The sequence below is a fragment of the Myxocyprinus asiaticus genome, chromosome 20 (assembly GCF_019703515.2).
Source record: "Myxocyprinus asiaticus isolate MX2 ecotype Aquarium Trade chromosome 20, UBuf_Myxa_2, whole genome shotgun sequence".
Taxonomy (NCBI): Eukaryota; Metazoa; Chordata; class Actinopteri; order Cypriniformes; family Catostomidae; genus Myxocyprinus; species Myxocyprinus asiaticus.
Window position 1 is genome coordinate 15,089,092 of NC_059363.1, and position 25,596 is coordinate 15,114,687.

At 39.1% G+C, this 25,596-nt stretch overlaps 1 protein-coding gene and 1 pseudogene across 6 annotated transcripts in view; one reads left to right on the forward strand and one right to left on the reverse strand.

Annotated features, from left to right (window-relative positions):
• Positions 1-820: 820 nt before the first annotated feature.
• On the reverse strand, positions 821-10,226 carry LOC127411377 (deleted in malignant brain tumors 1 protein-like; annotated as a pseudogene).
• A 7,684-nt stretch (positions 10,227-17,910) lies between these two features.
• The window catches only part of LOC127411438 (pleckstrin homology domain-containing family A member 1-like), a 33,123-nt gene continuing 25,437 nt past the window's right edge, over positions 17,911-25,596 (forward strand). For 5 of the 6 annotated variants that reach the window (XM_051646999.1, XM_051647003.1, XM_051647004.1 and 2 more), the window contains exons 1-3: positions 17,911-18,001; positions 25,194-25,386; positions 25,523-25,579. In XM_051646999.1, the coding sequence (XP_051502959.1) occupies positions 25,246-25,386; positions 25,523-25,579 (198 nt within the window). In that variant the 5' untranslated portion in view covers positions 17,911-18,001; positions 25,194-25,245. The remainder of the gene's footprint in view (positions 18,002-25,193; positions 25,387-25,522; positions 25,580-25,596) is intronic. The other variant, XM_051647000.1, reaches the window with a different exon arrangement.

A 25,596-nucleotide genomic window follows, 5' to 3' on the forward strand; every position in this document is an offset into this window, starting at 1 on the left:
TTAAACAATGTCCAACAACTGAGAGTGCTTCAAAAGTGGGGTATAAACTTAAGATTCTCTGTGTTCAAGGTTTCATATTAGTCCAAAAAAGCTAGATAACCATGGCACTCTTAATTAAAAAGCCTTTATTATCACATGGCTATGTACAAAAAGTAAAAAAAAAAAATAATCCTGTGTGTCTCGGCATTGGCCTTCTTCAGGGAGAGTCTCACAAACAACTCTCCCTGAGGAATTCTTGTGTGCATAAATGGAAACAAGGAAATTTTTTTTTTTTCCTAAGGAGTTAACATCACAAATTTGCTGGTTTTGATGAGTGACCTAAAAATAGGGCAGAATCTGAAATATTTTTGAAATATATTAAGATTTTGTTTTTATTATTTTGCTACATCCTAATAATTTCTGAGATTTTCAGTGTGGTCCCAGACTTTTGGACCCCGTTGTATATTCATAGTCAATGGCAATAAAGATAGTGGTAGCTATTGTGGGTTATGCACGCCATTACTTATGCATGTTTTACTAAGTTGTCTAAGTATTTTTTTTTGGGGGGGGGGATGTTTTACAACACTCTTTACAGCGCAGACGCACAGTTCTCTGGACTGATTGCCCCATTGGCAGATATAATACTGACACTTATCTGCCTGTAGTTATATGTAGTATGTTCATATTTCTTCCCATTGATTATGCTGAATAGAAATTCAGTTTGTACATCTTTATGTACAAGATAAGCCGAAAAATGACAGCACATACAATGAGACTTGCCTTTCAGGAATGCTTTAATAACTTAAAGAAAAAAAATATTTCTGATCAATTTGCTCTGGAAGAATAATGGGATATGATTAATGATACATATTAAAAATCAAGATGATGATGTTGAGGATCAGATCACTCTGCTGTCTCAATCTTCTCAAACTGCTTCAAAGTGGGTATTCCTCCTGCACAAAAATGAACAGAGGGATATTGGTAATAGTTTTAACAAGCAGAATATCACTAATTCACACTAGGACAGGTATTTCACAACTTCAAGAGTGGTATTATTGTTTGCCAAGTTAATGAAAGACTAGTCACACTATTATTCAGTGGGTGTGGAAGTCCTAACAATAAAGACCATCACGAGACAAAGATTAACAGATTAGATTTGGGGAATACTACATTTAATGTTAAAATTAATTCATTAAGAAATGCAATATTTTCAAAGAGAGCATTTAAAAAGTTAAACTGTTATCTATGACACCCAGAGAGACAGTTTGACCTCTGACCTTTGAGTTTGATTGGCCCAAGTATCACAGTGTTGGTGTGGTTGGTAGTGTCAAGGGATCTCCTGCGGCGCTTATGGCAACCTTGGCGACAACGAGAGTTGTAATCGTTGTCAGGGCAGATGATCACCTTACATTGCAGGTACACATAGGCGTGAGTCCGGAGGAACTTGAAAGCCTGGAAACGGAACCGAGCATAGTAGTGCTGACCACTAGTGTAGGAATAGTATGTGCTGTCTCTGGCACAACTAAAAAAGATAAATAAAAAAATTTGATTACAGAGATTTGGATTAGAGAGCATTAAACAATAATAAATACCACATCCTTAAGGGTTTGGTCTTACCCATTGCGTAGCAGGTCATAGGATTGGGTTTGGAAGTCATTGGCTTATGGAGATGCTACACAGGTGTCCAGAAAGAGATCTAGGCTGTTGTCACGTCTGTCTAGCTGAACCTGAACATACAGAAACTGGTTAAGGGTCACCTCATATGGAGAGTCGTAAACTGGCTGGTAGAAACCGTCGGAGCTGTAGAAGGCTATGCTGGCATTGAAGCGGCCCATTCCAGTGATGTTGGCATTGATAATCTCTTTGGCCTTGTAGAAAATCTCCACCATGGTGTCCGGCTCCATTCGGCAGCCCACGTGCAGAAGAAACTGTGACTGACGCGTGATCTCGCCCGACTGAGACTGAGATGCACGCACATTGTTGGTGTAAGTCACATAACCATTCATCATCTAGAGAGAGAGTGAGACAGAGAGTGGGTAATATATATAGTACACATACCCCCAGCAATGCACATTTCAGGTGTCTCACTTATCTGGCAAAGCCATTTCAAGGGTACGTTCCAGTCGCCCAATAGTGCTCTGCAAAGTAGTATTCCAAAGTACTGGAATTTCACTTAAATCATGACGCACTCTACTAATGAGCTGTTACATTTTTTTTTTTTTTTTTGGCATGTGAAAACAAGTACCTCTTTATGTTTATCTCTTGCACTGGAACTGCATTGAATCTTGTATAGATCATACCTCTTTGCCGGTCCCACAAGTGTCGAGAGAGAAGCGAAACACAACCTCAGTACTGGTAATAGTGGGTCTGCATCGATGGTCATCCACATAAAGATAATTTCCACTGAACCCAAGTGAGTTCAGGTAAGATGTTCGAATAACAATGACCATGTTGTCTGAGGAACAGTCCACGCGACCTGCAGAGCAAAGGGTTTTAAATCCCTTTAATGTAATTTTGTGCATTGAGAGTATTCGTTTAAATTCAGGAAATGCTATTTTATAATTGTTTTTAGGATACTTTTAATTTTATAACGATAAAATGGAGACCACAGTGTTATGATTACATACAGTAAGTGATGGCATATACAGGTGCATCTCAATAAATTAGAATGTCGTGGAAAAGTTCATTTATTTCAGTAATTCAACTCAAATTGTGAAACTCGTGTATTAAATAAATTCAATGCACACAGACTGAAGTAGTTTAAGTCTTTGGTTCTTTTAATTGTGATGATTTTGGCTCACATTTAACAAAAACCCACCAATTCACTATCTCAAAAAATTAGAATATGGTGACATGCCAATCAGCTAATCAACTCAAAACACCTGCAAAGGTTTCCTGAGCCTTCAAAATGGTCTCTCAGTTTGGTTCACTAGGCTACACAATCATGGGGAAGACTGCTGATCTGACAGTTGTCCAGAAGACAATCATTGACACCCTTCACAAGGAGGGTAAGCCACAAACATTCATTGCCAAAGAAGCTGGCTGTTCACAGAGTGCTGTATCCAAGCATGTTAACAGAAAGTTGAGTGGAAGGAAAAAGTGTGGAAGAAAAAGATGCACAACCAACCAAGAGAACCGCAGCCTTATGATTGTCAAGCAAAATCGATTCAAGAATTTGGGTGAACTTCACAAGGAATGGACTGAGGCTGGGGTCAAGGCATCAAGAGCCACAACACACAGACGTGTCAAGGAATTTGGCTACAGTTGTCGTATTCCTCTTGTTAAGCCACTCCTGAACCACAGACAACGTCAGAGGCGTCTTACCTGGGCTAAGGAGAAGAAGAACTGGACTGTTGCCCAGTGGTCCAAAGTCCTCTTTTCTGATGAGAGCAAGTTTTGTATTTAATTTGGAAACCAAGGTCCTAGAGTCTGGAGGAAGGGTGGAGAAGCTCATACCCCAAGTTGCTTGAAGTCCAGTGTTAAGTTTCAACAGTCTGTGATGATTTGGGGTGCAATGTCATCTGCTGGTGTTGGTTCATTGTGTTTTTGAAAACCAAAGTCACTGCACCCGTTTACCAAGACATTTTGGAGCACTTCATGCTTCCTTCTGCTGACCAGCTTTTTAAAGATGCTGATTTCATTTTCCAGCAGGATTTGGCACCTGCCCACACTGCCAAAAGCACCAAAAGTTGGTTAAATGACCATGGTGTTGGTGTGCTTGACTGGCCATGCAAACTCACCAGACCTGAACCCCATAGAGAATCTATGGGGTATTGTCAAGAGGAAAATGAGAAACAAGAGACCAAAAAATGCAGATGAGCTGAAGGCCACTGTCAAAGAAACTCTGGGCATTCATACCACCTCAGCAGTGCCACAAACTGATCACCTCCATGCCATGCCAAATTGAGGCAGTAATTAAAGTCAAAAGGAGCCCCTACCACAGTATTGAGTACATACTACAGTAAATGAACATACTTTCCAGAAGGCCAACAATTCACTAAAAATGTTTTTTATTGGTCTTATGGTGTATTCTAATTTGAGATAAGTGAATTGGCTGGGTTTTTGTTAAATGTGAGCCAAAATCTATCACAATTAAAAGAACCAAAGACTTAAACTACTTCAGTCTGTGTGCATTGAATTTATTTAATACACGAGTTTCACAATTTGAGTTGAATTACTGAAATAAATGAACTTTTCCATGACATTCTAATTTATTAGATGCACCTGTATATGTTACATTTGTGTAGCATCTAAATGTGATTTTAGAATTATTTTGAAATACTTCTTGTTTAGGAATTAGTGTCTATATATTATAATACAAACAGTATATGCTACAATACATATCCTTCCAGGCCAGTACCTTGATCTGCAGTCAGAGAGCTAGTGAACAGGGCCTTAAAACCATGGCTGACACCAGAGTAGTCACTTCTGAAGAGAACAGTCAGGTAACGTGAAGAAGAGTGAAAGGCCTGATGAGTGGTATTACTGAAGCAGACCTGTCCCAGCTGTGGATAACCAGTGGAAGGACCGTCGTACACAGAAATGTAATCACAGTTACAGCAGCGCTCCAATCTGAAAGATATGCTCATTAACATTCAACAGTGTAAAAACAATCATATTTGCAACTGACATTCATTAAAAATAACTATTTATATTTGTTACCCCCTGCAGCTTGTTTATGGTCAAACAATGACTAAAAATACATTTACTAGAAAATTAAATCATGGAAAAAAGTAAATTTTAGACTTAAAGCTACATTCTGGGATTAAAGAAAGTAATGCTTTATGATTAGTCAAAAGATCTTTTGAGTTCACTGCTTGAAACAGATGCTCCTCTCTTTCAGATAAACATGATTTTACCCCACTAAACCATTAGTCAAAGCTGATCTCCCACTTACTGCACATCAGCAAATGACAGGAATATCCTCTGGCCTTGCTGAGCAGAGAGATACCACACACAGTACGCATTGTCATGGTAATAATTGGGGTAATTAGGGCTGGAAAATAGCCCAGAACCATACAGGTGTCCTCCACATGCTGGGTGATTCTCTGGAGGTCAGAATAAAGCAGTCTGTTAAAGCTTATAGTTGCAATCAAGAATTAGATTCAGATACAAGAGGTACAGTATGTTAATTTATACACAGGTATTACAAATAAACACTGTTACATTAGTACCTGTGGATAGGATTGGCCATGATGTTGTTGGCACTGGGCAATACCCTGAGTACAAGGGAGAAAATAGAGTATAAGGAGAGCCCTTTCAGAGACGTAAATGTTTTTTAGGTAAAAAAAAAAAAAAATTTTTTTTTCAGTGTGGCTATTATATTTTGCCTGATTTTCAGGAACTTACACTCAAAGTCTTGACAACAGTTGCCGTAGTACTGACAGTAGCTGGTGCATGAACAGCTGCCAAAATCATATCCACAGTTATACATGCAGGAGGGGGAAGCTAGTAGAGAGAGAAACTGATTTTACCCAACACCATCTGTACATGTGAATTACTAGTCATTTGTTTCAGGTTCATATAGCTAAGCAGATAAAGTCAAATTATTGATGACATTGAGTACATACGGTTGATATTAAAGTGCAGAAAGTCACAATGTGGACAAGTGCATACCTGCCAACACCCCTGATTTTACTGGGTTTCTCCCGTTTTCCACCCCTCCTCCCGTTTAACTCCCAATTTACAATGTCTCCTGATAAACTCACGATTTTCCACATCCTCACTTTGCTCATCAGAATGTATTATTAGGCCTCCAGGTAGGGTTGCCACCTGTCCCGTAAAATACGTGATTGTCCCGTATTTAAACATGAAAAGATGCGTCCCATTTCGAATCAATACGGGGTGCGATTTGTCCCGTAAACTGGACAGATGGCATCACGGCGAATATAAGTTGGAAATTCTTCATATGGAGGGTCAGGGGTCGTCTGAAAAGTCCACACATTGGACTAAAACTGTGGATTTTTTTTATTGAAAAACAGAAGGATCAGTATAAATGTACAATAATATGTACAAAATTACACAGATCCAACAATGTATGAATACAATCACTGAGTCCTAAAGACAAGAAGTACAGGTGAAGGAATAATAAATAAATAATTACAGGTGAAGGAATAATAAATAAATAATTAAAATAAAGTAAATAATATTAATAAAAAAAAACTTTAAAATACATATAAACCAACACAGATGTATACATAAAGAAGATAAAGAAGAGAAATAATCTAAGAAAAAAAATAATTATAAGTCATGGGTCAGGAAAGTTCTCAGCATGCAAGAAAGTATATAGGCTACACTTTTTATTATTAATAACTCAAAAAGCATTTATTGCTAAAACTGTGAAGGATGTGGTAAGGGGCAATCGGAATACATGGTCAGTTCCTTGGTATTTTTCATTTTCAACGTAGTATTACTGTCTAGAACTGCCCGGAACTGCCGCTCACTATACTCCCAGTCTGCAAAGTGCAGACTCCCAATTTACCAATTTATCTCTCTGCTCCCAGTTTTCCACAATCTGATGTTGACAGGGATGCAAGTGTGTATATTTAAATTTAAATCACTGCCCTTAGTTGTTGTACTGTAGATTCAACTAATACCATTACCAGGTAATATAATTAAAGGGGTCATGACGTGAGGAATTACATTTCCTTGATCTTTTGACATATAAGAGTTTTTTGTAGAATAAAAACATACTGTAAGTTTCAGAACTCAAAACTTCCACCTCATTGCAAAAAATGCATTTTTTGAAATCAAGCTGCCAAAATGACTTGATCTCTACTTCTTCCACATTTTGATGTCACACTGTGGTAAACATTTGCATCTGGCTGACTCCACAACAACACATTAACTCCTACTTTACCTTATCACTTCTGTAGCCTGCCCAGTAGCAGTAAGCAGTAAGATGGCAAGTAGAGAGAGCAGATCAGTCAAGAGCAGAGAGCCAATCATAACAGTGGGTGTTTACTGTAAGTCTTAAAGGAAAAGCAGCAGCAAAACAGTGTTTTTGAGGGTCAGAATGAGGGTGGAAAATGTTTTTTTTTCTTTTTGGCAAAAAACATTAGCAATATTATAACTGAACCTCAAGGAACATTTTAAAATAATAAAAAAGTAATGTCATGACCCCTTTAATGTAACTGAAATCCAGCTGAATGGTAACAGCACCTGTTGTTGTGTCTGGCCAGTCAGTTGTCGATAAGCAGTAGTCTGAGAAAAGTGACGAGATAAAACTGAATGAGTAAATTTAAAGCAATGAGTCAGATTCAGAAAGATCAGTTTCATGATGGCCAATAATCTGACCTATGTGACCTATGTTTATTAAGGTAAAATCATTTTTGAGTGAACTATCACTTTAATGCAAAATAGATTTTTAAACAGGTATTTGATTTTGCAGTGGTTGTCTGATCAGGAACTCACCGTCGTAGTCAGGGCAACAATCCCCCAAGTTATGACAGATACTGTCACATGCACAGGCGGCAAAAAGCATGCCACAGTTATTCATGCACGAGTAAGAATCTAGAGAAGAGATAAGCACATATTACCCATGACGCCTTTACAAAATATATGTGTATAATATGCATTACATTACAACCATGCATGTCTCAACACCAAAGTGAGTGGCTAGTGATGTCAGCATTTCTTTCTGTAACCCCATCATAAAAGAAAGGCTTTTGATACACTTGAAATGTATCTTGAAGTTCCTTTAAGTACATAAATAGGATATTTGATGCTTCTTCTTCCAGAGGGTTCTGCTTGTGTGGCATGTGTGGAACCCAAATGGTACCACGAGGATCTTTAAATTAATTTGAAGCCAGGCTGGACTAGTAACTGTTTAACTTAAATTGGGTTCTCACTCCCAAGGCATCAAATACTGTTGCTTGTGCAACAGACCTGCATGTCACTATGTAGACGTTGTCATACGTTGTCATATGTTGTATGCAGTCTGTTGGCACTAGAGGTATCAATGGGTTTACCAATCACATTGTCATAAAGGTGCTAAAGCACACTTTCGATCCCTTGGGACTGGGCTGCTGTACATTCAGCTGTCAATATAATGACAATGTAAATTCAGTCCAACTATTTGGTAACAGTACCATATATAACTGTTGGTGATTCTGTCCAGTATTTAGTAGTTGCTGTTGTTGTCGTTGTCATGTCACAGTAGCCTGCGTAAAGGGAAAAGATTAAACTGAATAAGTACATTTACAGTAAAACCATGTATGTGAACATTGATTCAGAAATACAATGACCCCCCCCCCCCCATGTGCTCAACACAATACATATTTGTGCATAGGTAATTGATCTTTAAGTCTGTCTCAAGCATAACTCACTGTAGTAGTCATGGCAACAGTTTCCATAGTATTGACAAGAGCTGTCACATGAACAGGTGCCAACATCAATGCCACAGTTATACCTGCAGGAAGCTATAGAAGAGAAAATAGATTTAACCCATAATGCCATTAATATTTGTTCAGGCCTCAACACCTGAGACAGACAGACAGACAAAAAGAAAGAAAGAAAGACCTGTTGTCTGTGCCTCTGTTGTCGTAGCTGCACCTGTTGTTATATCTGGCCAGTCAGTCGTTATTGAGCAGTAGTCTGTATAGAAGACATAAAACAAAATGAGTTGACAGTTTAAAGCAACATATTTCAACACTGATACATTTAATTTCAGGAAATACAATGATGTCAGGGAAGATTTATGTATAGGTATTTGACCTTGAAGTGTCTGTCTGTTCAAGAAGAACTTACTGTTGTAGTCATGGCAACAGTTTCTGCTGTACTGGCAGAAGCTGTCACATGAACATGTGCCAAGGTGGTACCCACAGTTATACCTGCATGATTGGGAATCTAGAGAACAGAGAATAAATTTTATCCAGGTTGCCATTATTACAAGAGAATACAAGCAATTTGCCTTTGTAAACTGGGTGGGGTTTAGATTTATTGTACATGTACGTACAGTATATCATAATCAAGATTGATTTCATGTTGATTACTGCCACGTACCTACAAAGACCCAGTTTGCATGAAACCCTCTTTTTGTTATACTTCCATCACTGATGAAAACCACAGTCACATCATTACTGGAGGAGTTGAAGGTTGCTTTTTGGTTGTCCCGCAGTTCTCCCAGTAAAGGGTAGAGGGTAGAAGGTCCATCAAAGACTCTGATGTAGTCACAGCATGCCTCCAAACTAATAAGCAGAGAGGACAGGAGAGATTGATATTGCCATATTAATATTTTGTCCATGAATATTGGAGAACAGACATGCATCCACAAAATATTTCACAAAAACTTTGGAAACATCCTTGGAAACAAAAAAAAATATATATATCATTAAAGAATATTTTCAGAATTCTGTTCACCTCCATATTTAGAACATTCAATTCTGAAAAGTAATTTAATTTGCCTGTGGCAATAATCTAGAGGCAAATAATGAAAGAACAGTGTCCTACTCAGTATCTGTGAAGGTCAGTAACACAGTCGTTATCCCTGTGCTATGAATGGTCCATGAGCATCGTGCATTATTGGGGTAGTTGTTAGGGTACTGAGGGCTGAAAAATTCACCCATCCAATCTGTCATGCTGTCGCCACATGGAACTTCACATAGAGATGGAAAACAAAACATAACAAGATAGTCTTACTTAATGCAGAGACTCTCAGATAACTCCTGACAAAAACCATTGAGACATTTATTGCACAACTGATATAAAGCCATGGCCCATGACCATCTCTCTAGCATATGAGCATTATAAGCATAATAAAATAACCTTATTTAGAGGAATAATTGTCCAATCACAAATAAAACTTAAAAACTCTTTGCATATCATTCTGTATCTTTCAAAACAATCAAACTATTGACTATTAGCAAACAGTAATGTGATGACATAATAGTATGCTTTTCATCACGCTGGCATAATGTTCCTCCCCTCAGAAACAGTAATAGCATAAGTTCAAATACCTGCTGAGGGATCCATTGATAGCCCATAAGATTCTGTACAAAACAAAATAAATATATCAAAACAAGCATGAAATATCCACTTCCCACACAATGGATTGTTTAGGATACTTACCTGTTGTCCATGGCCAATAGGTTGTTGCTGTAATGTGACACATAGACATGATATTTAAGGTAAGCCTTTCTTTCTGTAAGTATGATGTATGAAATGCCTATAGCTCATGATTGAAACTGAATACATTTATAGGCCTATATCACCAAATAATCAGAGCTCATCAAGCAAACAGCTGTTTTGAATGAAATTGAGAACTTTTTTACCTTGAAATCCTTGAGCGGTTAAAAGCAGACAGAGAAGGGCAGTTAAACCTTCCATCTTTCTCTTCTGATAAACTTTGTCTTTCACCTTTCAACCATCACTTTTATAGTCAAAACCAGCCTAAAAAGGATGTACTTATGACAAATATCCTGGAGTCTGTGCTTGAAATAAAACTATTCATAATTGATAGTTATGGAAATGTCACAGCTGGATGTCTTTTAGTACTACTTTAGGGACTTGTCTGTTGACACAGTAGTTTGTGATAACAATCAGAATATTGCAGTAGAAATAATATAGTTGAGGCCTTTGCAAACACAGGCCTACTCCATTTAGTTCAAATCATTCTGAACCAGCGATAGTGATAAGTCATTTTGAAGTTTTTTTTAAAGTTCTTATAAAGCTATCAGCAGTTCCAACCTTTCGCAAAGTATGTCCACTTTCTGGAATACAATATAATTTGCTCTTATAATCAAATGCAGTCATTTTATTCAAATCATTAGATTTGTCAAGTGTGTTCATAAAGGGTTCTGATTGTGTTAAGACAGTTTTGCAGTGAGATTTCTGTTTCCAGAGTGCATACAGAAAGTACAGTGTCAAAGAAATATTTCTGTACTTCTTTTATTTGTTTGTTTGTTTGTTTTCTACGGAATGAAAGGTAGTTAAAATGCATCAGAATAGATGATAAATGATGAGTTACAGGTAATGTAAATTACTCTTCATAACTAACAGGGACATAACTGTAATACAGATGCAATAGTTGACATAAATCAGGCAAGAACTGTGATGACTAAAATGTGAATGCTCTAAAATACAGTAGAAACACTGAAACTATAATTCCAAAATTGATTCCAGAGTGATTGCCTAGAAAATAATGAGAATCAGAAACAAAAATAAGGTGAAACGAATTCTAATTTAAGTCCCAATTTATCTTAAAAAGGAAAGCAAACAAATCTTCCTGTCAAAATCCAGCAAAGCACTAAATGTTTTTTTTTAATTATTATTATCTGAGTTATATTTACATAGCAGCTTCTAGAACTCATTGTCACTTTAAATGCCTTCACTTTAAATTGAATATACATTTTGTTATGACTGATAAAACATTACAATCATGTAAACAATCAAAATATTAAAACATGTAAAACAACTTCATCTTGGCCCTTTTTTTAAATTTGTCTATGGACTTTTAGCATTATGACCCTTAAACCTAAAACCAGACTAATGAGGAAAAGAGTCTCCGAACTTCTGAATGACACACCTCATAAAAGATTATACAGCCTTAGACACTTTGGTAATAAAGTATTTGGCAAGAGTATAAATATGGAAAAGTCACAGCTGACTATATTGTGAAATTGACATCTGTTGTTTTAATTGTCTGATAAAATCAGATGCAAATTTGCATAACCAAAGGGACATACCTATTATACTGCTGTACTTCCCAGAACTCTGCAGAGTACAAGCTTAAACCAAGCTGATTGTTGTATATCATATTACACTGTGAAATACACAACATACAGAACATCTATGGATTCTCTAAATTCAATTGCAAATGCAAATTGTTACAATGCATACATAATAAAAAATAAACAAAACTAAAAAAAAACAGTTACAACAGACCCTATAGAAATTTAAAGGTGCCCTTAGTAATTTTTTCTTTTTTTATATTTTAGAATGTTTGTACAAGAAAAGGACAGCATTCATAACAATTACAAAGCTTGAAAAATTCTGACTGGCTGTTACACCTCACTCAACCATGCTAGTTAAAAGGATAGTTCACTAATTTACTCGCCCTCACGCCATCCCAGATGTGTATGACTTTCTTCTGCTGAACAAAAACACTTATTTTTTGAAGAATATCTCAGTTCTGTAGGTCCATTCAATACAAGTGAATAGTGGCCAAAACTTTGAAGGTCCAAAAGCACATAAAGGCAGCATAAAAGTAATCCATATGACTCCAGTGGTTAAATTCATGTCTTATGAAGAAATATGATAGGTGTTGGTGAGGAAAAAGTCCTTTTTAACTATAAATCTCCACATTAACTTCCACATTCTTCTTCTTTTGTTTTTGGCGATTCACATTCTTCATGCATATTGCCAACTGCTGGGCAGAGAGGAGAATGTTTAGTAAAAAAGGAATTAAATATTGATCTGTTTTTCAACCACACCAATCATATCGCTTCTGAAGACAATTCGCTTGCATGGCTGGACCTACAGAGCTGAGATATTCTTCTAAAAATCTTCGTTTGTGTTCTGCAGAAGAGAGAAAGTCATGCACATCTGAGATGGCATGAGGGTGAGTAAATGAAGAGAGAACTTTAATTTTAGGGTGAACTCTTGACTTCTGGTGCTCCATAATCGCTGCATTAACCAAATAAACCACAACGGAGTGCAGTCTTCCATGTTTCCCTAATGTTATTGCTTAAGAGAAACCCAAAGCAGAACGCAACAAAGAATATTCAGTTCCCTTACGACTCAGTACACTTGACATTGAGTTTATTAACGCATATGGGGAGTGCCTTCTTACACAATCTAGTTGAAACCTCTCTACAATAACGGCAATATTCTAATATTGGCTATGATGTTTGAGCCCCGCCTGTTTTGGCGCGAACCTGTCTGCTATAAAAACAGGTGCACAAACAATTTCCTCAGAATTTCTTCCTACAAGACAGCGATCATCTCTTGTCTAGAAGCCCTCTACCTTCGCCGTCGATATACTCGAGTCAGTGGGCAGAATCTTCATGGGAAGGCTTTCCGCTACCCTGCAGTGCTCCGGCGAACATCACACCGCCTCGCCGCTTGACACTTCACTGGTGAACAGGCCTCAGCATCCTGATTCCCTGCAGCACTTCAGCAGGGTTTGTGTATCCTTACATAGCAAATGTATATTGTATTTTGTGTGATATACATATAATTATATATTTGTTTATATATTTATATATCTAAAAGAGTCATTTACGTGTTCACGTCATTTTAAAGATGTCAGTCCTTAAGTGTTCCTTGTGCGAGAGACACATTCTGCCATCAGATCAGCATGAGAGCTGCGTTTACTGTCATGTCTGCCCATGCAGAGTCAGCTCATGGAAACAGACTGTCCTCACTGTGAGAGCATGAGTCTCAAGACACTTCGCTCATGAATCACCCTCGTTCTGAGGGACGATTCAGCCTCACGCGCCCTCCCATGCACCTCTCCTGTGATACCCGATGATTCACATGAGGAGGAACGGCGGGGCTGCAAGGTTGAGCAGGATGACTTTGAGGTGGTCCTTGTGGCGGCACACACCCCGTGAGCCCCTCAGTCTCTATGAAGTGCATGTTTTCCGATAAGCTATGTGCGAGACGAGCTCTGGCCTTCTGAAAGAGCGGGCGGCCTCGTCTCATTCAGCGGTTCTGACGCTGGGGATAATAATGACGATGTCATGTCTCTCGCTGCATCAGGCAAATGGTCAGTGGATGATGCTGCCGGCCCTCCCCCCAGCGACGGCAAGGAGCGTGCATTCACCACTGACAGGGAGATGCTCCACATCCTTGAGTGGTCTCCTCCAGAGGAACCTGAACAGTCTCGCCTCGATGAATGGTTCCTGCAGTCCAGACGCCATCAAACGGCAGCGTCCCGCAAATCTGCCCTATTCTTCCCCGAAGTTCATAACGAACTGTCTAAGTCCTGGCAAGTGCCCTTCTAGACGCTCGCGCAGTGACGCCATCCTCTCTAAAGTGGATCATGGGGAAGAAAATGGTTATGCCCAACTACCCCTGTGGAAGAGGCGGTAACTGCACACCTTTGCCCAGCGAGTAACAGAGCGTGGAAATTACGCCTCATACATCCTTCCAAACTGTGTCAACAAACGTCCGCACTGGTGGGAAAAGCTACTCAGTGGCAGGACAAGCTGGATCAGCACTCCATGCAATGGCGGTGCTCCAGGTATTTCAAGCCAAGCTCCTCAAGCAAATGGATTAGCACAGCTTCGATCCAGAGACATTCAAAGAGCACAGCACCATAGAGCTGCATCCCACGAAAGTCACTGCGCAGGCCATCGGCAAGTCCATGGGCAACCTGGCATTCCTGTATCTACATATATGGCTGAACCTCACAGAAATGACTGATAAGGAAAAAGCCACTCTGTTGGATGCCCCAGTGTCTCCAGCCAGCCTCTTTGGTTGCTCTGTGATTAAGTTTGATGAGCATTACGTCACGACTCACAGTCACAGCAGTCACAGCAGTCACAGGCTATAAGACACTTTATGCCCAAATGGAGTACATCACAGCCGGTTCGCCCTCGATCTGTTTCGAGCCAGCACCCGACTAAAAACCCATACCTGCTGCCTCACCAGCACCTGCACGTCAGCAAGTGCAGCAAAAGTGCTCCTGATGAGCACAACCCTTTGAAGCGGAAAGCAGAGCCCGCGGCTCCCTCTGGGTCTGCTCCAAAAAAGGCTCGATTGGAGACACAAATCACTGCTCCCCATCTCCCCACTCCTGTTTGTCAGGAAAGGAATATTGTTGTTCACAATATTGTTCAAAATGTTGTTTCTGTGTCTTGCACTCAAATAAATACAATAAAAAATGCAACAAGTGCAAAAAAGAATACAGCATTTGTTGCAAATGCACGAGATGCTCACACATTCTCAATAAAAAGCCCTTTTCCTCTTCAAAGCACACACAGTATGTGCAACCACTTCCCTATAGGAAGCGACACATTATATCATACGGTAAACAAACCAAATTGCCCTCTGTCCCGTTACGCGGTCCAAGCCTTCTGTAAAGCCCAAAAAGGATTTTACAGCCGTTATTTTCTTGTCCCAAAGAAAGACGGTGGGCTTCGGCTGATCTGAGACATTGTGGACTTACAAAGCGCCCGTTCAAAATGATTACTCAGAAACGGATCTTATCGCATGTACACCCACACGATTGGTTTGCGCAAAGACTTTCTCACTGGATTGTTGATGCAATTGCCCTGGATTATGAGTCGCAGGGTAAGACTTGCCCAATTGTTGTGAAAGCATACTCAACTAGAGGCATGGCCTCCTCGTGGGCATGGATGAATGGTGTGTCCATAGAAGACATATGTTTTGCAGAAGGATGGTGCTCTCAAAACATATTAGCAAGGTTTTACAACCTAGACGTAACATCTCTCTCTTCACAAGTCCTCCCTGTTTAGAGCACTTGCTATCCATTGGCCAAATATACTGTATATACTTATGCTCCTCCCTTTTAGGATGAGCTCCCCATCTTTTACACAACCGCCTGCATTAGGCCATTGTAATTTACCATAAGTCACAAGCACTTACATTATAAATAAACTCCCTTCCTGACTGGGTTCGTGAAGGAGTTAATTCATACTATATGACTATAGTTCATATATTCGTCCTGAGTGCTCCCCTCCTGGCCCAACACGAGGGTCACTCACTGCGGCATACTCATGTCGGTCACCGTCCCACAAGACTGTGGCATCATGCTTCCTTTCTGGGAGGTTATGTCATGTAGTCCGGCATGATGGGATTCTGTTCCCAATATGTATTAATAAACGCCATGTCAAGTGTACTGAGTCGTAAGGGAACGTCTCGGTTATGTACGTAACCTCGGTTCCCTGAGACGAAGGGAACGAGACATTGCGAATGCTAGCCGCACTACAAGACTTAGAGTTTTTGAGGTACGAGCGATGCGCTCCTTGTTCACAGTCAGAAATTCTGAGGAAATGGTGTTTGTGCACCTGTTTTTATAGCGGACAGATTCGCTCCAAAACAGGCGGCACTCAAACACCATAGCCAATATTAGAATATTGCCGTTATTGTAGAGAGGTTTCAACTAGGTCGTGTAAGAAGGCACTCCCCATATGCGTTAATAAACGCAATGTCTCGTTCCCTTTGTCTCAGGGAACCGAGGTTACGTATGTAACCGAGACGATTAAGCCTGACACATTGTCATCACTTCATTCTTAACAAACAATTTTTAGAGGATACAAATAATTCATATGACTGTATACTGACTGCTAAACGTGTAATCTGAGTTGATATGCCCTTCTCTTTATCACTTTAGGTTAGAATGATCCTGCTGGACCTTTCTGCAGCCTTTGACACAGTCAACCATCAGATCTTACTTTCTACCCTCTCCTCGCTGGGCATCACAGGAACTGTGCTTGACTCATTTAACTCCTATCTCTCAGGTAGGTCCTTCAAGGTAGCCTGGAGAGGTGAGGTATCCAAGACACATCAGCTACTTACTGGGGTACCTCAGGGATCAGTGCTTGGGCCACTTCTCTTCTCTATATACACAACATCACTGGGACCCATCATTCAGGCACATGGTTTCTCTTACCACTGCTACGCTGATGACATGCAACTCTACTTGTCTTTCCAGCCCAACGACACCACAGTGACTGCTCGAATTTCTGCCTGCCTGGCAGACATCTCGGCCTGGATGAAGAAGCACCACCTGCAACTCAACCCAGCCAAGACTGAACTCCTTGTCTTTCCAGCCAACCCTGCTGTTGAACACAACATCACCGTGCAGCTGGGTGCAACTACAGTAACGCCTTCCAAATCGGTCAGAAATCTAGGGGTAACCATCGACCACAGACTAAATTTCACAGACCACAACTCAAAGACCACAAGATCATGTAGATTTACACTCTACAATATCAGGAAGACCCTTCCTCTCTGAACATGCCACACAACTGCTTGTCCAGTCACTTGTCATAACTAGACTGGACTACTGAAACGCTCTCATTGCAGTCCTCCCTGCATGTGCAATTAGACCCCTGCAAATGATCCAGAATGCAGCAGCACTTCTGGTCTTTAATGAACCAAAGAGAGCACATGTTACACCACTCCTTGTCTCTCTCCACTGGCTGCCGGTTGATGCATGTATCAAATTCAAGGCTCCGATGCTGGCATACAGAACAGTCACTGGGTCTGCTCCAGCATACCTAAAATAATTTATGCAGAGCTACGCGCCCACTAGAAGCATGCGGTCGGTTAAGGAACATCGCCTTGTTGTACCAACACAAAGAGGCACCAGAACACTTTCCCGGACTTTCAGCTTCATCATACCACGTTGGTGGAACGACCTTCCCAACTCCATCCGTGAAGCCGACTCACTCTCTGTCTTCAGAAAACGACTAAAAACACATCTTTTCCATGAGCACTTAACCAGTCGTTAAAAAATAAATAAATAAATAAATAAAAATCCTGTTGCACTTTATTCTGTTTTGAATACTATTCTGATGCTAGTGAAACTTTGTAATACGGCACTTTTCATACCATTGTCTCCTTAAGCTGATTCGCTTATGTTTTCCTCTTTTGTAAGTCGCTTTGGATAAAAGCATCTGCCAAATGAATAAATGTAAATGTAATGTAAATAACAAGATCTGTAGCTATCGCTGTATAGGTCATGACATGCCAGTTTGAGAGCATCTGAAGTCAATAGTTAACTTAAAAGTCAAAAGCAATAGCAATGGTTACAACTGGATATTTTGCAAAATGTTAGACCACCTGACTGGTTCCATGATATTGCCAGAGCAGAATAAATAAATAATGAAAATTAGTATTTAAAAAAAATGCCTATATTAATGTATGAAAATAAATATGAAAATAAAGAAAAATAGAGGGGGAAAAAAAAACAGACACAATAAACTTGACGCAGTGACGTGTACAGCCACTTCCGCTCCTGCAGGAAAAACCACTCCTGAAGTTTGTGAACGGGGACACGAACAGGAGATGGGCAGAACCGAGCCACTCCACTTCAGCGAGAATAAATCGAGTGAGTAGACGTACGAAAGTATCTTTTCTGGTTCACTGGTCTCTAACTGATTTCATAAATGGACATAGAGTCAAGTTAAATGCTAAAAACCGATTCAGGATCATATGGGGACAGGGCGAGGTTGGGCTTTTCAGCGATGTTGCTTGCTGACAGACGTTTATTTTAGACGTTTCATCCATGACATACAGTAACAATGTTAAAGATAACAGTCTAAATACATGTTATCAAAATATTACTTGTGATATTTAATCGTGTAGAGTTATGTCTTGTAGATCGCTGTGAGCGCAACTCAATATTAAAACAATCACATTACAAACTATAATCTTCTAAAAAGAAAAAAAAAAGAATTGGGGTTTTTGATATCATATGTATTGATTTATTATCGACTATTGTTAATGTGACTTACCTCATCTGCTTTTGTGGTCCATGATCAGTCCATTCTGTGCTGAAGATGTATTCAGTGTAGTTTTAACATTTAAAAATGAAGCCTACATTTACATTAAGGGCTGTTTAAGTAAAACCGTATGTAAGCGAAGATCTCTCTTGCTTTTACTTATAAAAGTTATAGATCAGAACATCTGGATAGACAAGGGGTGGTCTAGCCTAATGGTTAAAGATTGGGTTGATAACTGAAAGGTTGCAAGTTCAGTTAAGTCCTCTTAAAGGTGCACTCAGTAATATTTACCTCATTCAAATAGTTTCATTCCTAAAGAAATTAATTGCAGGTTTGAAACCTCATGACTCCGACGAAGAGTCCAGTCATATTAGTAACCTTATAAAAGCTGTTTTATTCTACATGGAGAGGGTCTACTCATGGGGGCTGCCATGTTAGGATCACATGACCAACCAAATACTACTGGCTTAATCTCAGTAAGCATACTGTTATTGGACACTTTCACTTGTGAACTAAATTTAATCATGGCTGACTTTGCATAGTGAATTTATACAGTGGCATCTGAACTGAAAATCAGTGCATATGGAATGATGCTGCATTCATGCCCCTAGGTGTCAGTGTAAGTCCAAGATGACATGAACAAAAACTTGCTGAGTGCACCTTTAAGGGAGGTATATAAACTACCACCATTGGGGACTACTGCTGTAAAAAGTGTACAGACAGTAACATTACACTGAAGCATCTGTTATAACATCAAGTACATTAGACAGATTGCACACAATGCAAAGTATACTGATATATCAGTATATGTTGGCCATCTCTTAGGACTTCAATGAAGTGGAGTCAACCATAAAAGTAAAACGGCCACTGTGGTAACTGATCCCTGATGTTGCTCTGACTTAGGGTTTTGGTTTTGAATTGTGTTGTCATCAGCATTCTGCTTTTGACTTGCCCTTATTACAGGCAGACGATACGATACAAGCACCCACAAATGTTTCGCTCAAATTTATTCAAGGATTCAACATAAATGTCTTTTAAATCATAAATGCACAACAGTCTCTGACATTGGCAGCAAAAAGCAGAGCTCTATACAGTAATAAAGTAACTTAACTCGTATGAACTCACAATTTTCATGTTTTTCTTGAGAAAATAATTTTGTCTACACTGGTCATTTATATTTGTATAGCATTTTTCACATTACACATAGTTTCAAAGCAGCTTTATTGAAAATCACGCCTTGTTGTCTGAAAGCCCCCTGTGAGCAAGCTGAAGTGACTGTAGCAAGGAAAAAACTCCTTTCAATGTTATTTAGTGGTGAAAAAAAAAGACTTGAGGAACCTGACCTATATGTACATAATCCAATATTATTTAGCCGATATTCAGACCATTATATCTGTTGTGCATGTCTTTGAAGTATGTTTTCTGTACAAATGCGATATGCACATTGTACACACACAGGGGTGATGTTTTTGAGTGCGTACGTGTGTGTATGTACGTATTTGCAATTGCGGAAATTAGCTCTAGGGCATGAGCTGGGTACAACCTCTCTGACAACTTTACCTGCTTTAAGACGAATGTGTGAGGTGCATGTGCTTGTCTGTTTTACCTGAATCTCTGCACAAACCACACAGGACACATGCTAGCTTATGATTTATAGTAATAGGAGTGAATTAGGTCACAGAGAGGATGCCTTCTCTCTCTCTGTCTCGCTCACTCACTCTTAAACACACATGCTCATGCACACAATAATACACAGTGCAGATAAAGTGGTGTTTTATCTGCCATATCTAGGACAGTGGTCGTAGTGAAACGGCAGATTTGTTTTCTAATCTGGGATTCAAACAAGGATATGTGCATACAAACCCATTTAAAGGGATAGTTCACCCAAAAATGAAAGTTCTCTCAATATTTACTCACCCTCATGATATCCTAGGTGTGTATGACTTTCTTTCTTCACCAGAACACATTTGAAGAAAAATAGAAAAATATCTTAGCTCAGTAGGTTCTTAAAATGCAAGTGAACTGAGATTTCTCTTTGAAGCTCCAAAAACCACTGACAGTCAGCATAAATGTCATCCATACGACACCAGCTGTTAAATTAATGTCTTCTAAAGCAACACGATCGCTTTTGGTGTGAAAAAGATCAATATTTAAGGACTTTTTTTTAACTCTAAATCATGCTTCCGGTCTGGAGCAGTATGCGTGTGTGATGTAATTGCATTGGCATTTGAAACATGCGAGAACCGAGGCACATGAGTCACAGCCGGAAGAGCAGCACTGTTTACAAGTGAGGAGGAGGAATGATGTTAAGTAGCTTGGTTGGTTTTGGTTTAGATCTGTATTTATCTCTTTCTTTACTCACAATCGTGCATTTGTGTGCTTATCTTGGATATCTCAACCGAGTGGAAAACATGAGATCACATTGATATCATGGCAATGCGAGTACGTCACACGAGAGTGATTTTTGGAGCTTCAAAAGAGAAATCTCCATTCACTTTAAGGACCTACTGAGCTAAGAGATATAATATATATATATATATATATATATATATATACAAATTTTTATTTTTTAATTTTTCAAATGTATTCTGGTGAAGAAAGTCATACACACCTGGGATATCATGAGGGTGAGTAAATAATACGAGAGAATTTTCATTTTTGGGTGAAATATCCCTTTTAGACCTAGGAATCAAGAGTTAGGCCTCTAACTAGACAGGGTTATTATAGTTTGTAGTTATTTTTTTTAATTATTTCTATCTTATTTTCATTTTTTTTTTTTTTTAGTTAGTTATCACTCTATGACTGATACCTTTTAGTATTTTAAGGATACTTTGTTTTCATTTTAGTTTTGATATTGGTATTGCCAAATTCATTTAAATATGATGAACAGCATTAAATATATCAGGGCTGTCTTGTGTTATTGCTATCTAATTGCACTTTCATGTTTAATGAAGGCAAGTTGTAAAGGTTTCAATATTTGTTATACCTACTATTTATCAAAAGCTAAAAAAAAATATTTTATTTTCATTTTAATTCACTAGTTTTAATGACGTTTGAATGATTTTCAATTAATGTTAGTTTTGTTTTTCTTTGTTCACAAAAATGTTTTCATTTAGTTTTTGTTAATTATAGTAATACTGTATCTACGTTATGTACTAATGTGGTTGGTCTAGTCTAGTACATGAGGAGTGTATGCACACACAAAAATCCTGTCTGGAACGTGACCAGACCTGTCATCTAGACTCTATCTGCCCAATATAGAATGAGGAATCAGAGCACTCCTGGCTGTTGCACTAATTCTACTGGTAGTGATAAGCAGCATATCGGCTGATAACAGCTCAGATTGTCTGTGTGCTTTTGTTCAAGCATGTAGGCTGCATATGTCATGTTTTGCATATGACGTTAGAAGTATGCATACACTTCTCAGACCTGGAAGAACAGGGCTGTTCTAGAACCTATGAACATTCCTGAACACAAGGCTGATTCTGTGCTCTGGAACCCAGGGCGGGGCCAAACAGCGCTCTATGCTAATTGGTCAAGTGACTCATGGTCATTGTTGCTTCAGCAGGGCAATGACACAGCAGGCCTTGTCTTCGTTCACAGCCTTTGTCTGTTTATGAGTTGTGCCATTAATGCCCCTGCCCTCAGAATAGAGTCGGAGAATAGTGGCTTTATTCTCTTTACTCTCGATTTTGTCACTCCGGGCTATTCGGATGTGTATATGCACGTTATAAGAAGATTTTGAACAGTCATAGGCTACAACAGGTTGAAAACTGCAAAAATAAATACGTTTAATCGGTTTATGTATAGTGAAACTGAATAGTCAATTGAGGACAAAGCTATATGGTTTTGTTTGTTTGGCTCATAGCTAAATGCAGCATTATTGCTTAGTTTTCATACAAGTATTCATTAAAGGGATAGTTCATCCAAAAATGAAAATTCTCTCATCATTTACTCACCCTCATGCCATCCCAGATTTAAAGTAAAGACTTAAAGAAAAAACTTTCTTCTGCAGAGCACAAATTATGATATTAAGAAGAATATTTCAGCTCTGTGTATGTCCATACAATGCAATGGATCCAAGTGAATGGATGCCAAAATTTTGGTGCTCCAAAAAGCACATAAAGGCATCATAAAAGTAATCCATACAACTCCAGTGTTTTAATCCATATCTTCAGAAGTGTTATGTGTAGGTGAAAAACAGATCAATATTGAAGTCATTTTTTGCTATAAATTCTTCTGCTTGCCCAGTAGGGGGTGGTATGCATGAAAAATGTGAATCACCAAAAACACAAGAAGAAGAATGTGAAAGTTATCTGTTTTTCACCCACACCTATCATATCACTCCAGAAGACATTGATTTAACCACTGGAGTCTTATGGATTATTTTTATGTTGATTTATGTGAATTTTTGAGCTTCAAAATTTTGGCACCCATTCACTTGAATTGTATGGGCCAAAAGAGCTGAGAAATTCTTCTACAAATCTTCATTTGAGTTCAGAAGATGAAAGTCATACACATCTGGGATGGCATGAGGGTGAGTAAATGAAATTTTCATTTTTGGGTGAACTATTCCTTTAAGGATGCAGTGATATAGGTATTTGTGGCTGATAATATACTATTGCCATTATTACATCTAAATTATTTTGTAGGTTTATAAAAGAAATCAAATAAATAAAAACATTTTTAAAAGATTTTGGGGTAGATGCTACTTCCCTGGCATTGAAAAAAGTTCTTATTCAGTACTGGTTCCATTTTTATTTTTTGTTTGTTTAATACCGGAACCATATGATATTCATGACATTCGGTTCCATTAGTGGTTTTTGGATGTGCAGTTTTGTACATCGTAAAATATTCTGACTCTGTTTCCTGCCTCTCTAATGAGCCAATAGCATGAAACACACAGCGGGACTAGTGTTGTAGAGGTCTTCACGGGTCCAAATATTTGTGCCTGAACTCGAAGAGACCTGGAAATGTACTACCCGGTCCCGAACCAGACCCGTCTATTATTTGAAATCTGGGACCCGGACCCGGCAGGGAGACACAGACCCGATTGACACCAATTTCATGGCTGATTGCTATTAACAAGTTAATTTAGTTCTGAAAACAAAACTTTGTGTCTTACCTAATGTAACGTTAGTAGCCTTCTCCTCTCTGCCTGGCCGTGATGCATATAATCCATCCTCCTTGCCAAGAAAGTTGGTAAAATAAATCCAGGTTTTTATTGATTCCTCTCTTGCTGATTGAAACAGCATAGCTAATCCACTCATTATTTCAGCTTCAAAAGTCCACTTGCTGTCACGGTGATGGATGACAAACGCGACTTGTTTAGAATCAGCTTTGCAGTTTTTTTTGTATCTCGCATAAGATAACTTCGACTGTTTGCCCTTTTGAACTATAATAACGATTGCTTGTTCGCTGCCATTTGCTGCTAACGTTAACATTGCTAATTTGCTATCGTGTGCCTTAACTCCGCTCTGCCTCTGATGTCACTCAGCTCGTTGTGGCTCTGCTCCGTTTTTCACCTTATTTCCCGGCCCGCACTTTCTCATCCTAATTTTACAATGTTGCAAGTTACAAACACACACACACAGCACCATCATCATCAGCGCTGTCTGATCATGGCCGGGCCTTCTCGGATTGACTCTGTTATTACACATAATGTTAAACAGACCCGGGACCCGCAGCAATAGAATGGGACCCGAACCGGACCCGGCTGACCATATAAAACGTGGATCCGAACCCATACGGTCCTGGGTCGGGTCTCGGGTCCTTGGGTTAGGGTGGACCCGTGGAGACCTCTATATTGTAGTCCAATTCTTGAACGGATGACTCTTATGAGCTGGTTCTTTTGAATCTACAGGTTGAAACACAAAGCGTGATCAGTGTAGTGTGGTTCCCAAACTATGCCTGAGCCAGTTCTTTTGAATCTGTAGCGTGGAACAGACAGGGTGATCAGTGCAGTCTGTTTCCTGAATTATTGACTTTTTTTTAGCCGGTTTTTTGAATCTTTGAATTTTTTGTTACAGTAGGACCATATATCCTTACAATTCCTATCCCTAATATTGTTTCAATAGGAAAAAAATATCATATAATTATAATACAATAACCATAAAAGCTAATATTGGCCGATACGGATATAGTCTCTGATATATTTTGCATTCCTATAGTATTTATTTAAACTTTTGAAATCTCGGGTTTGCCACTGTCTACACCAAATCAACCTTAATACCTAGACATTTTTCTCTTATAGGAGAGAACAGGCTGCTGTTTATCATGAGGAATGCATTGTTGTTCTGTATAAAATGCAAATCTCCAATTATGAAATTGACATTGAACATAATACAGGTGGATTGTGCATGTAAACATGGATGAATGAAGCCTAGATCTCCAGCTATTTGTTAACATTGCCATCAGTTTTAAAAAGCAAATTTCTTGTTTTTTCTTTCCACTTAATTTGAAATAAGATCCTGGCAGTTACTTATGCAGAGCAATGCTGTTATTTAAATCCTGTGTAGATAGCTGGAAATGGTTTTGACAGACACCAGAGAAAGAAAATATTTTTCAGTTGAGAGAGCACGAGAGTGAAAGAAGGGAGAGGGGTCATCAAGGAAAGAGGGGGAGGTTTTTAACTAACTGCATCTCAAGTGCTTCAGCACTCTCTCTCTCTCTCTCTCTCTCTCTCTCTCTCTCTCTCTCTCTCTCTCTCTCTCTCTCTCTCTCTCTCTCTCTGTCTCTGATTATCTTTCTCTCCTGATCTCTACCCTATCCCAACCCATGCTCCTCCTGTCTCTACAGCAGTTTCTGGAATGAGAGACAGGAGGAATGAGTAGTGTGAAGAGAGGGGGACATGCCTTACGTGGACCGGCAGAACCGCATCTGCGGTTTCCTGGACATTGAGGATGTGGAGAACAGCGGCAAGTTCCTACGGCGCTATTTTATCCTGGACACTCAGAAGGGAAGTCTGGTCTGGTACATGGACAACCCGCAGGTTAATGGGATATTATGTTGTTAAAAGTGCTCTTACATAAATTGCTCAGCTTGAAGTTTGAAAGCAGATCTTGGTAATGAAGTGCAGTGTTTTGGGTTGCTGTTTGAGGGAGTAATATTTGTTGTTGGACTTCTAGAACCTGCCTGCAGGTGCCAAACACGTGAGTTCCCTCAGTCTCACCTATATATCCAAGGTAAGCTGCACAAAACA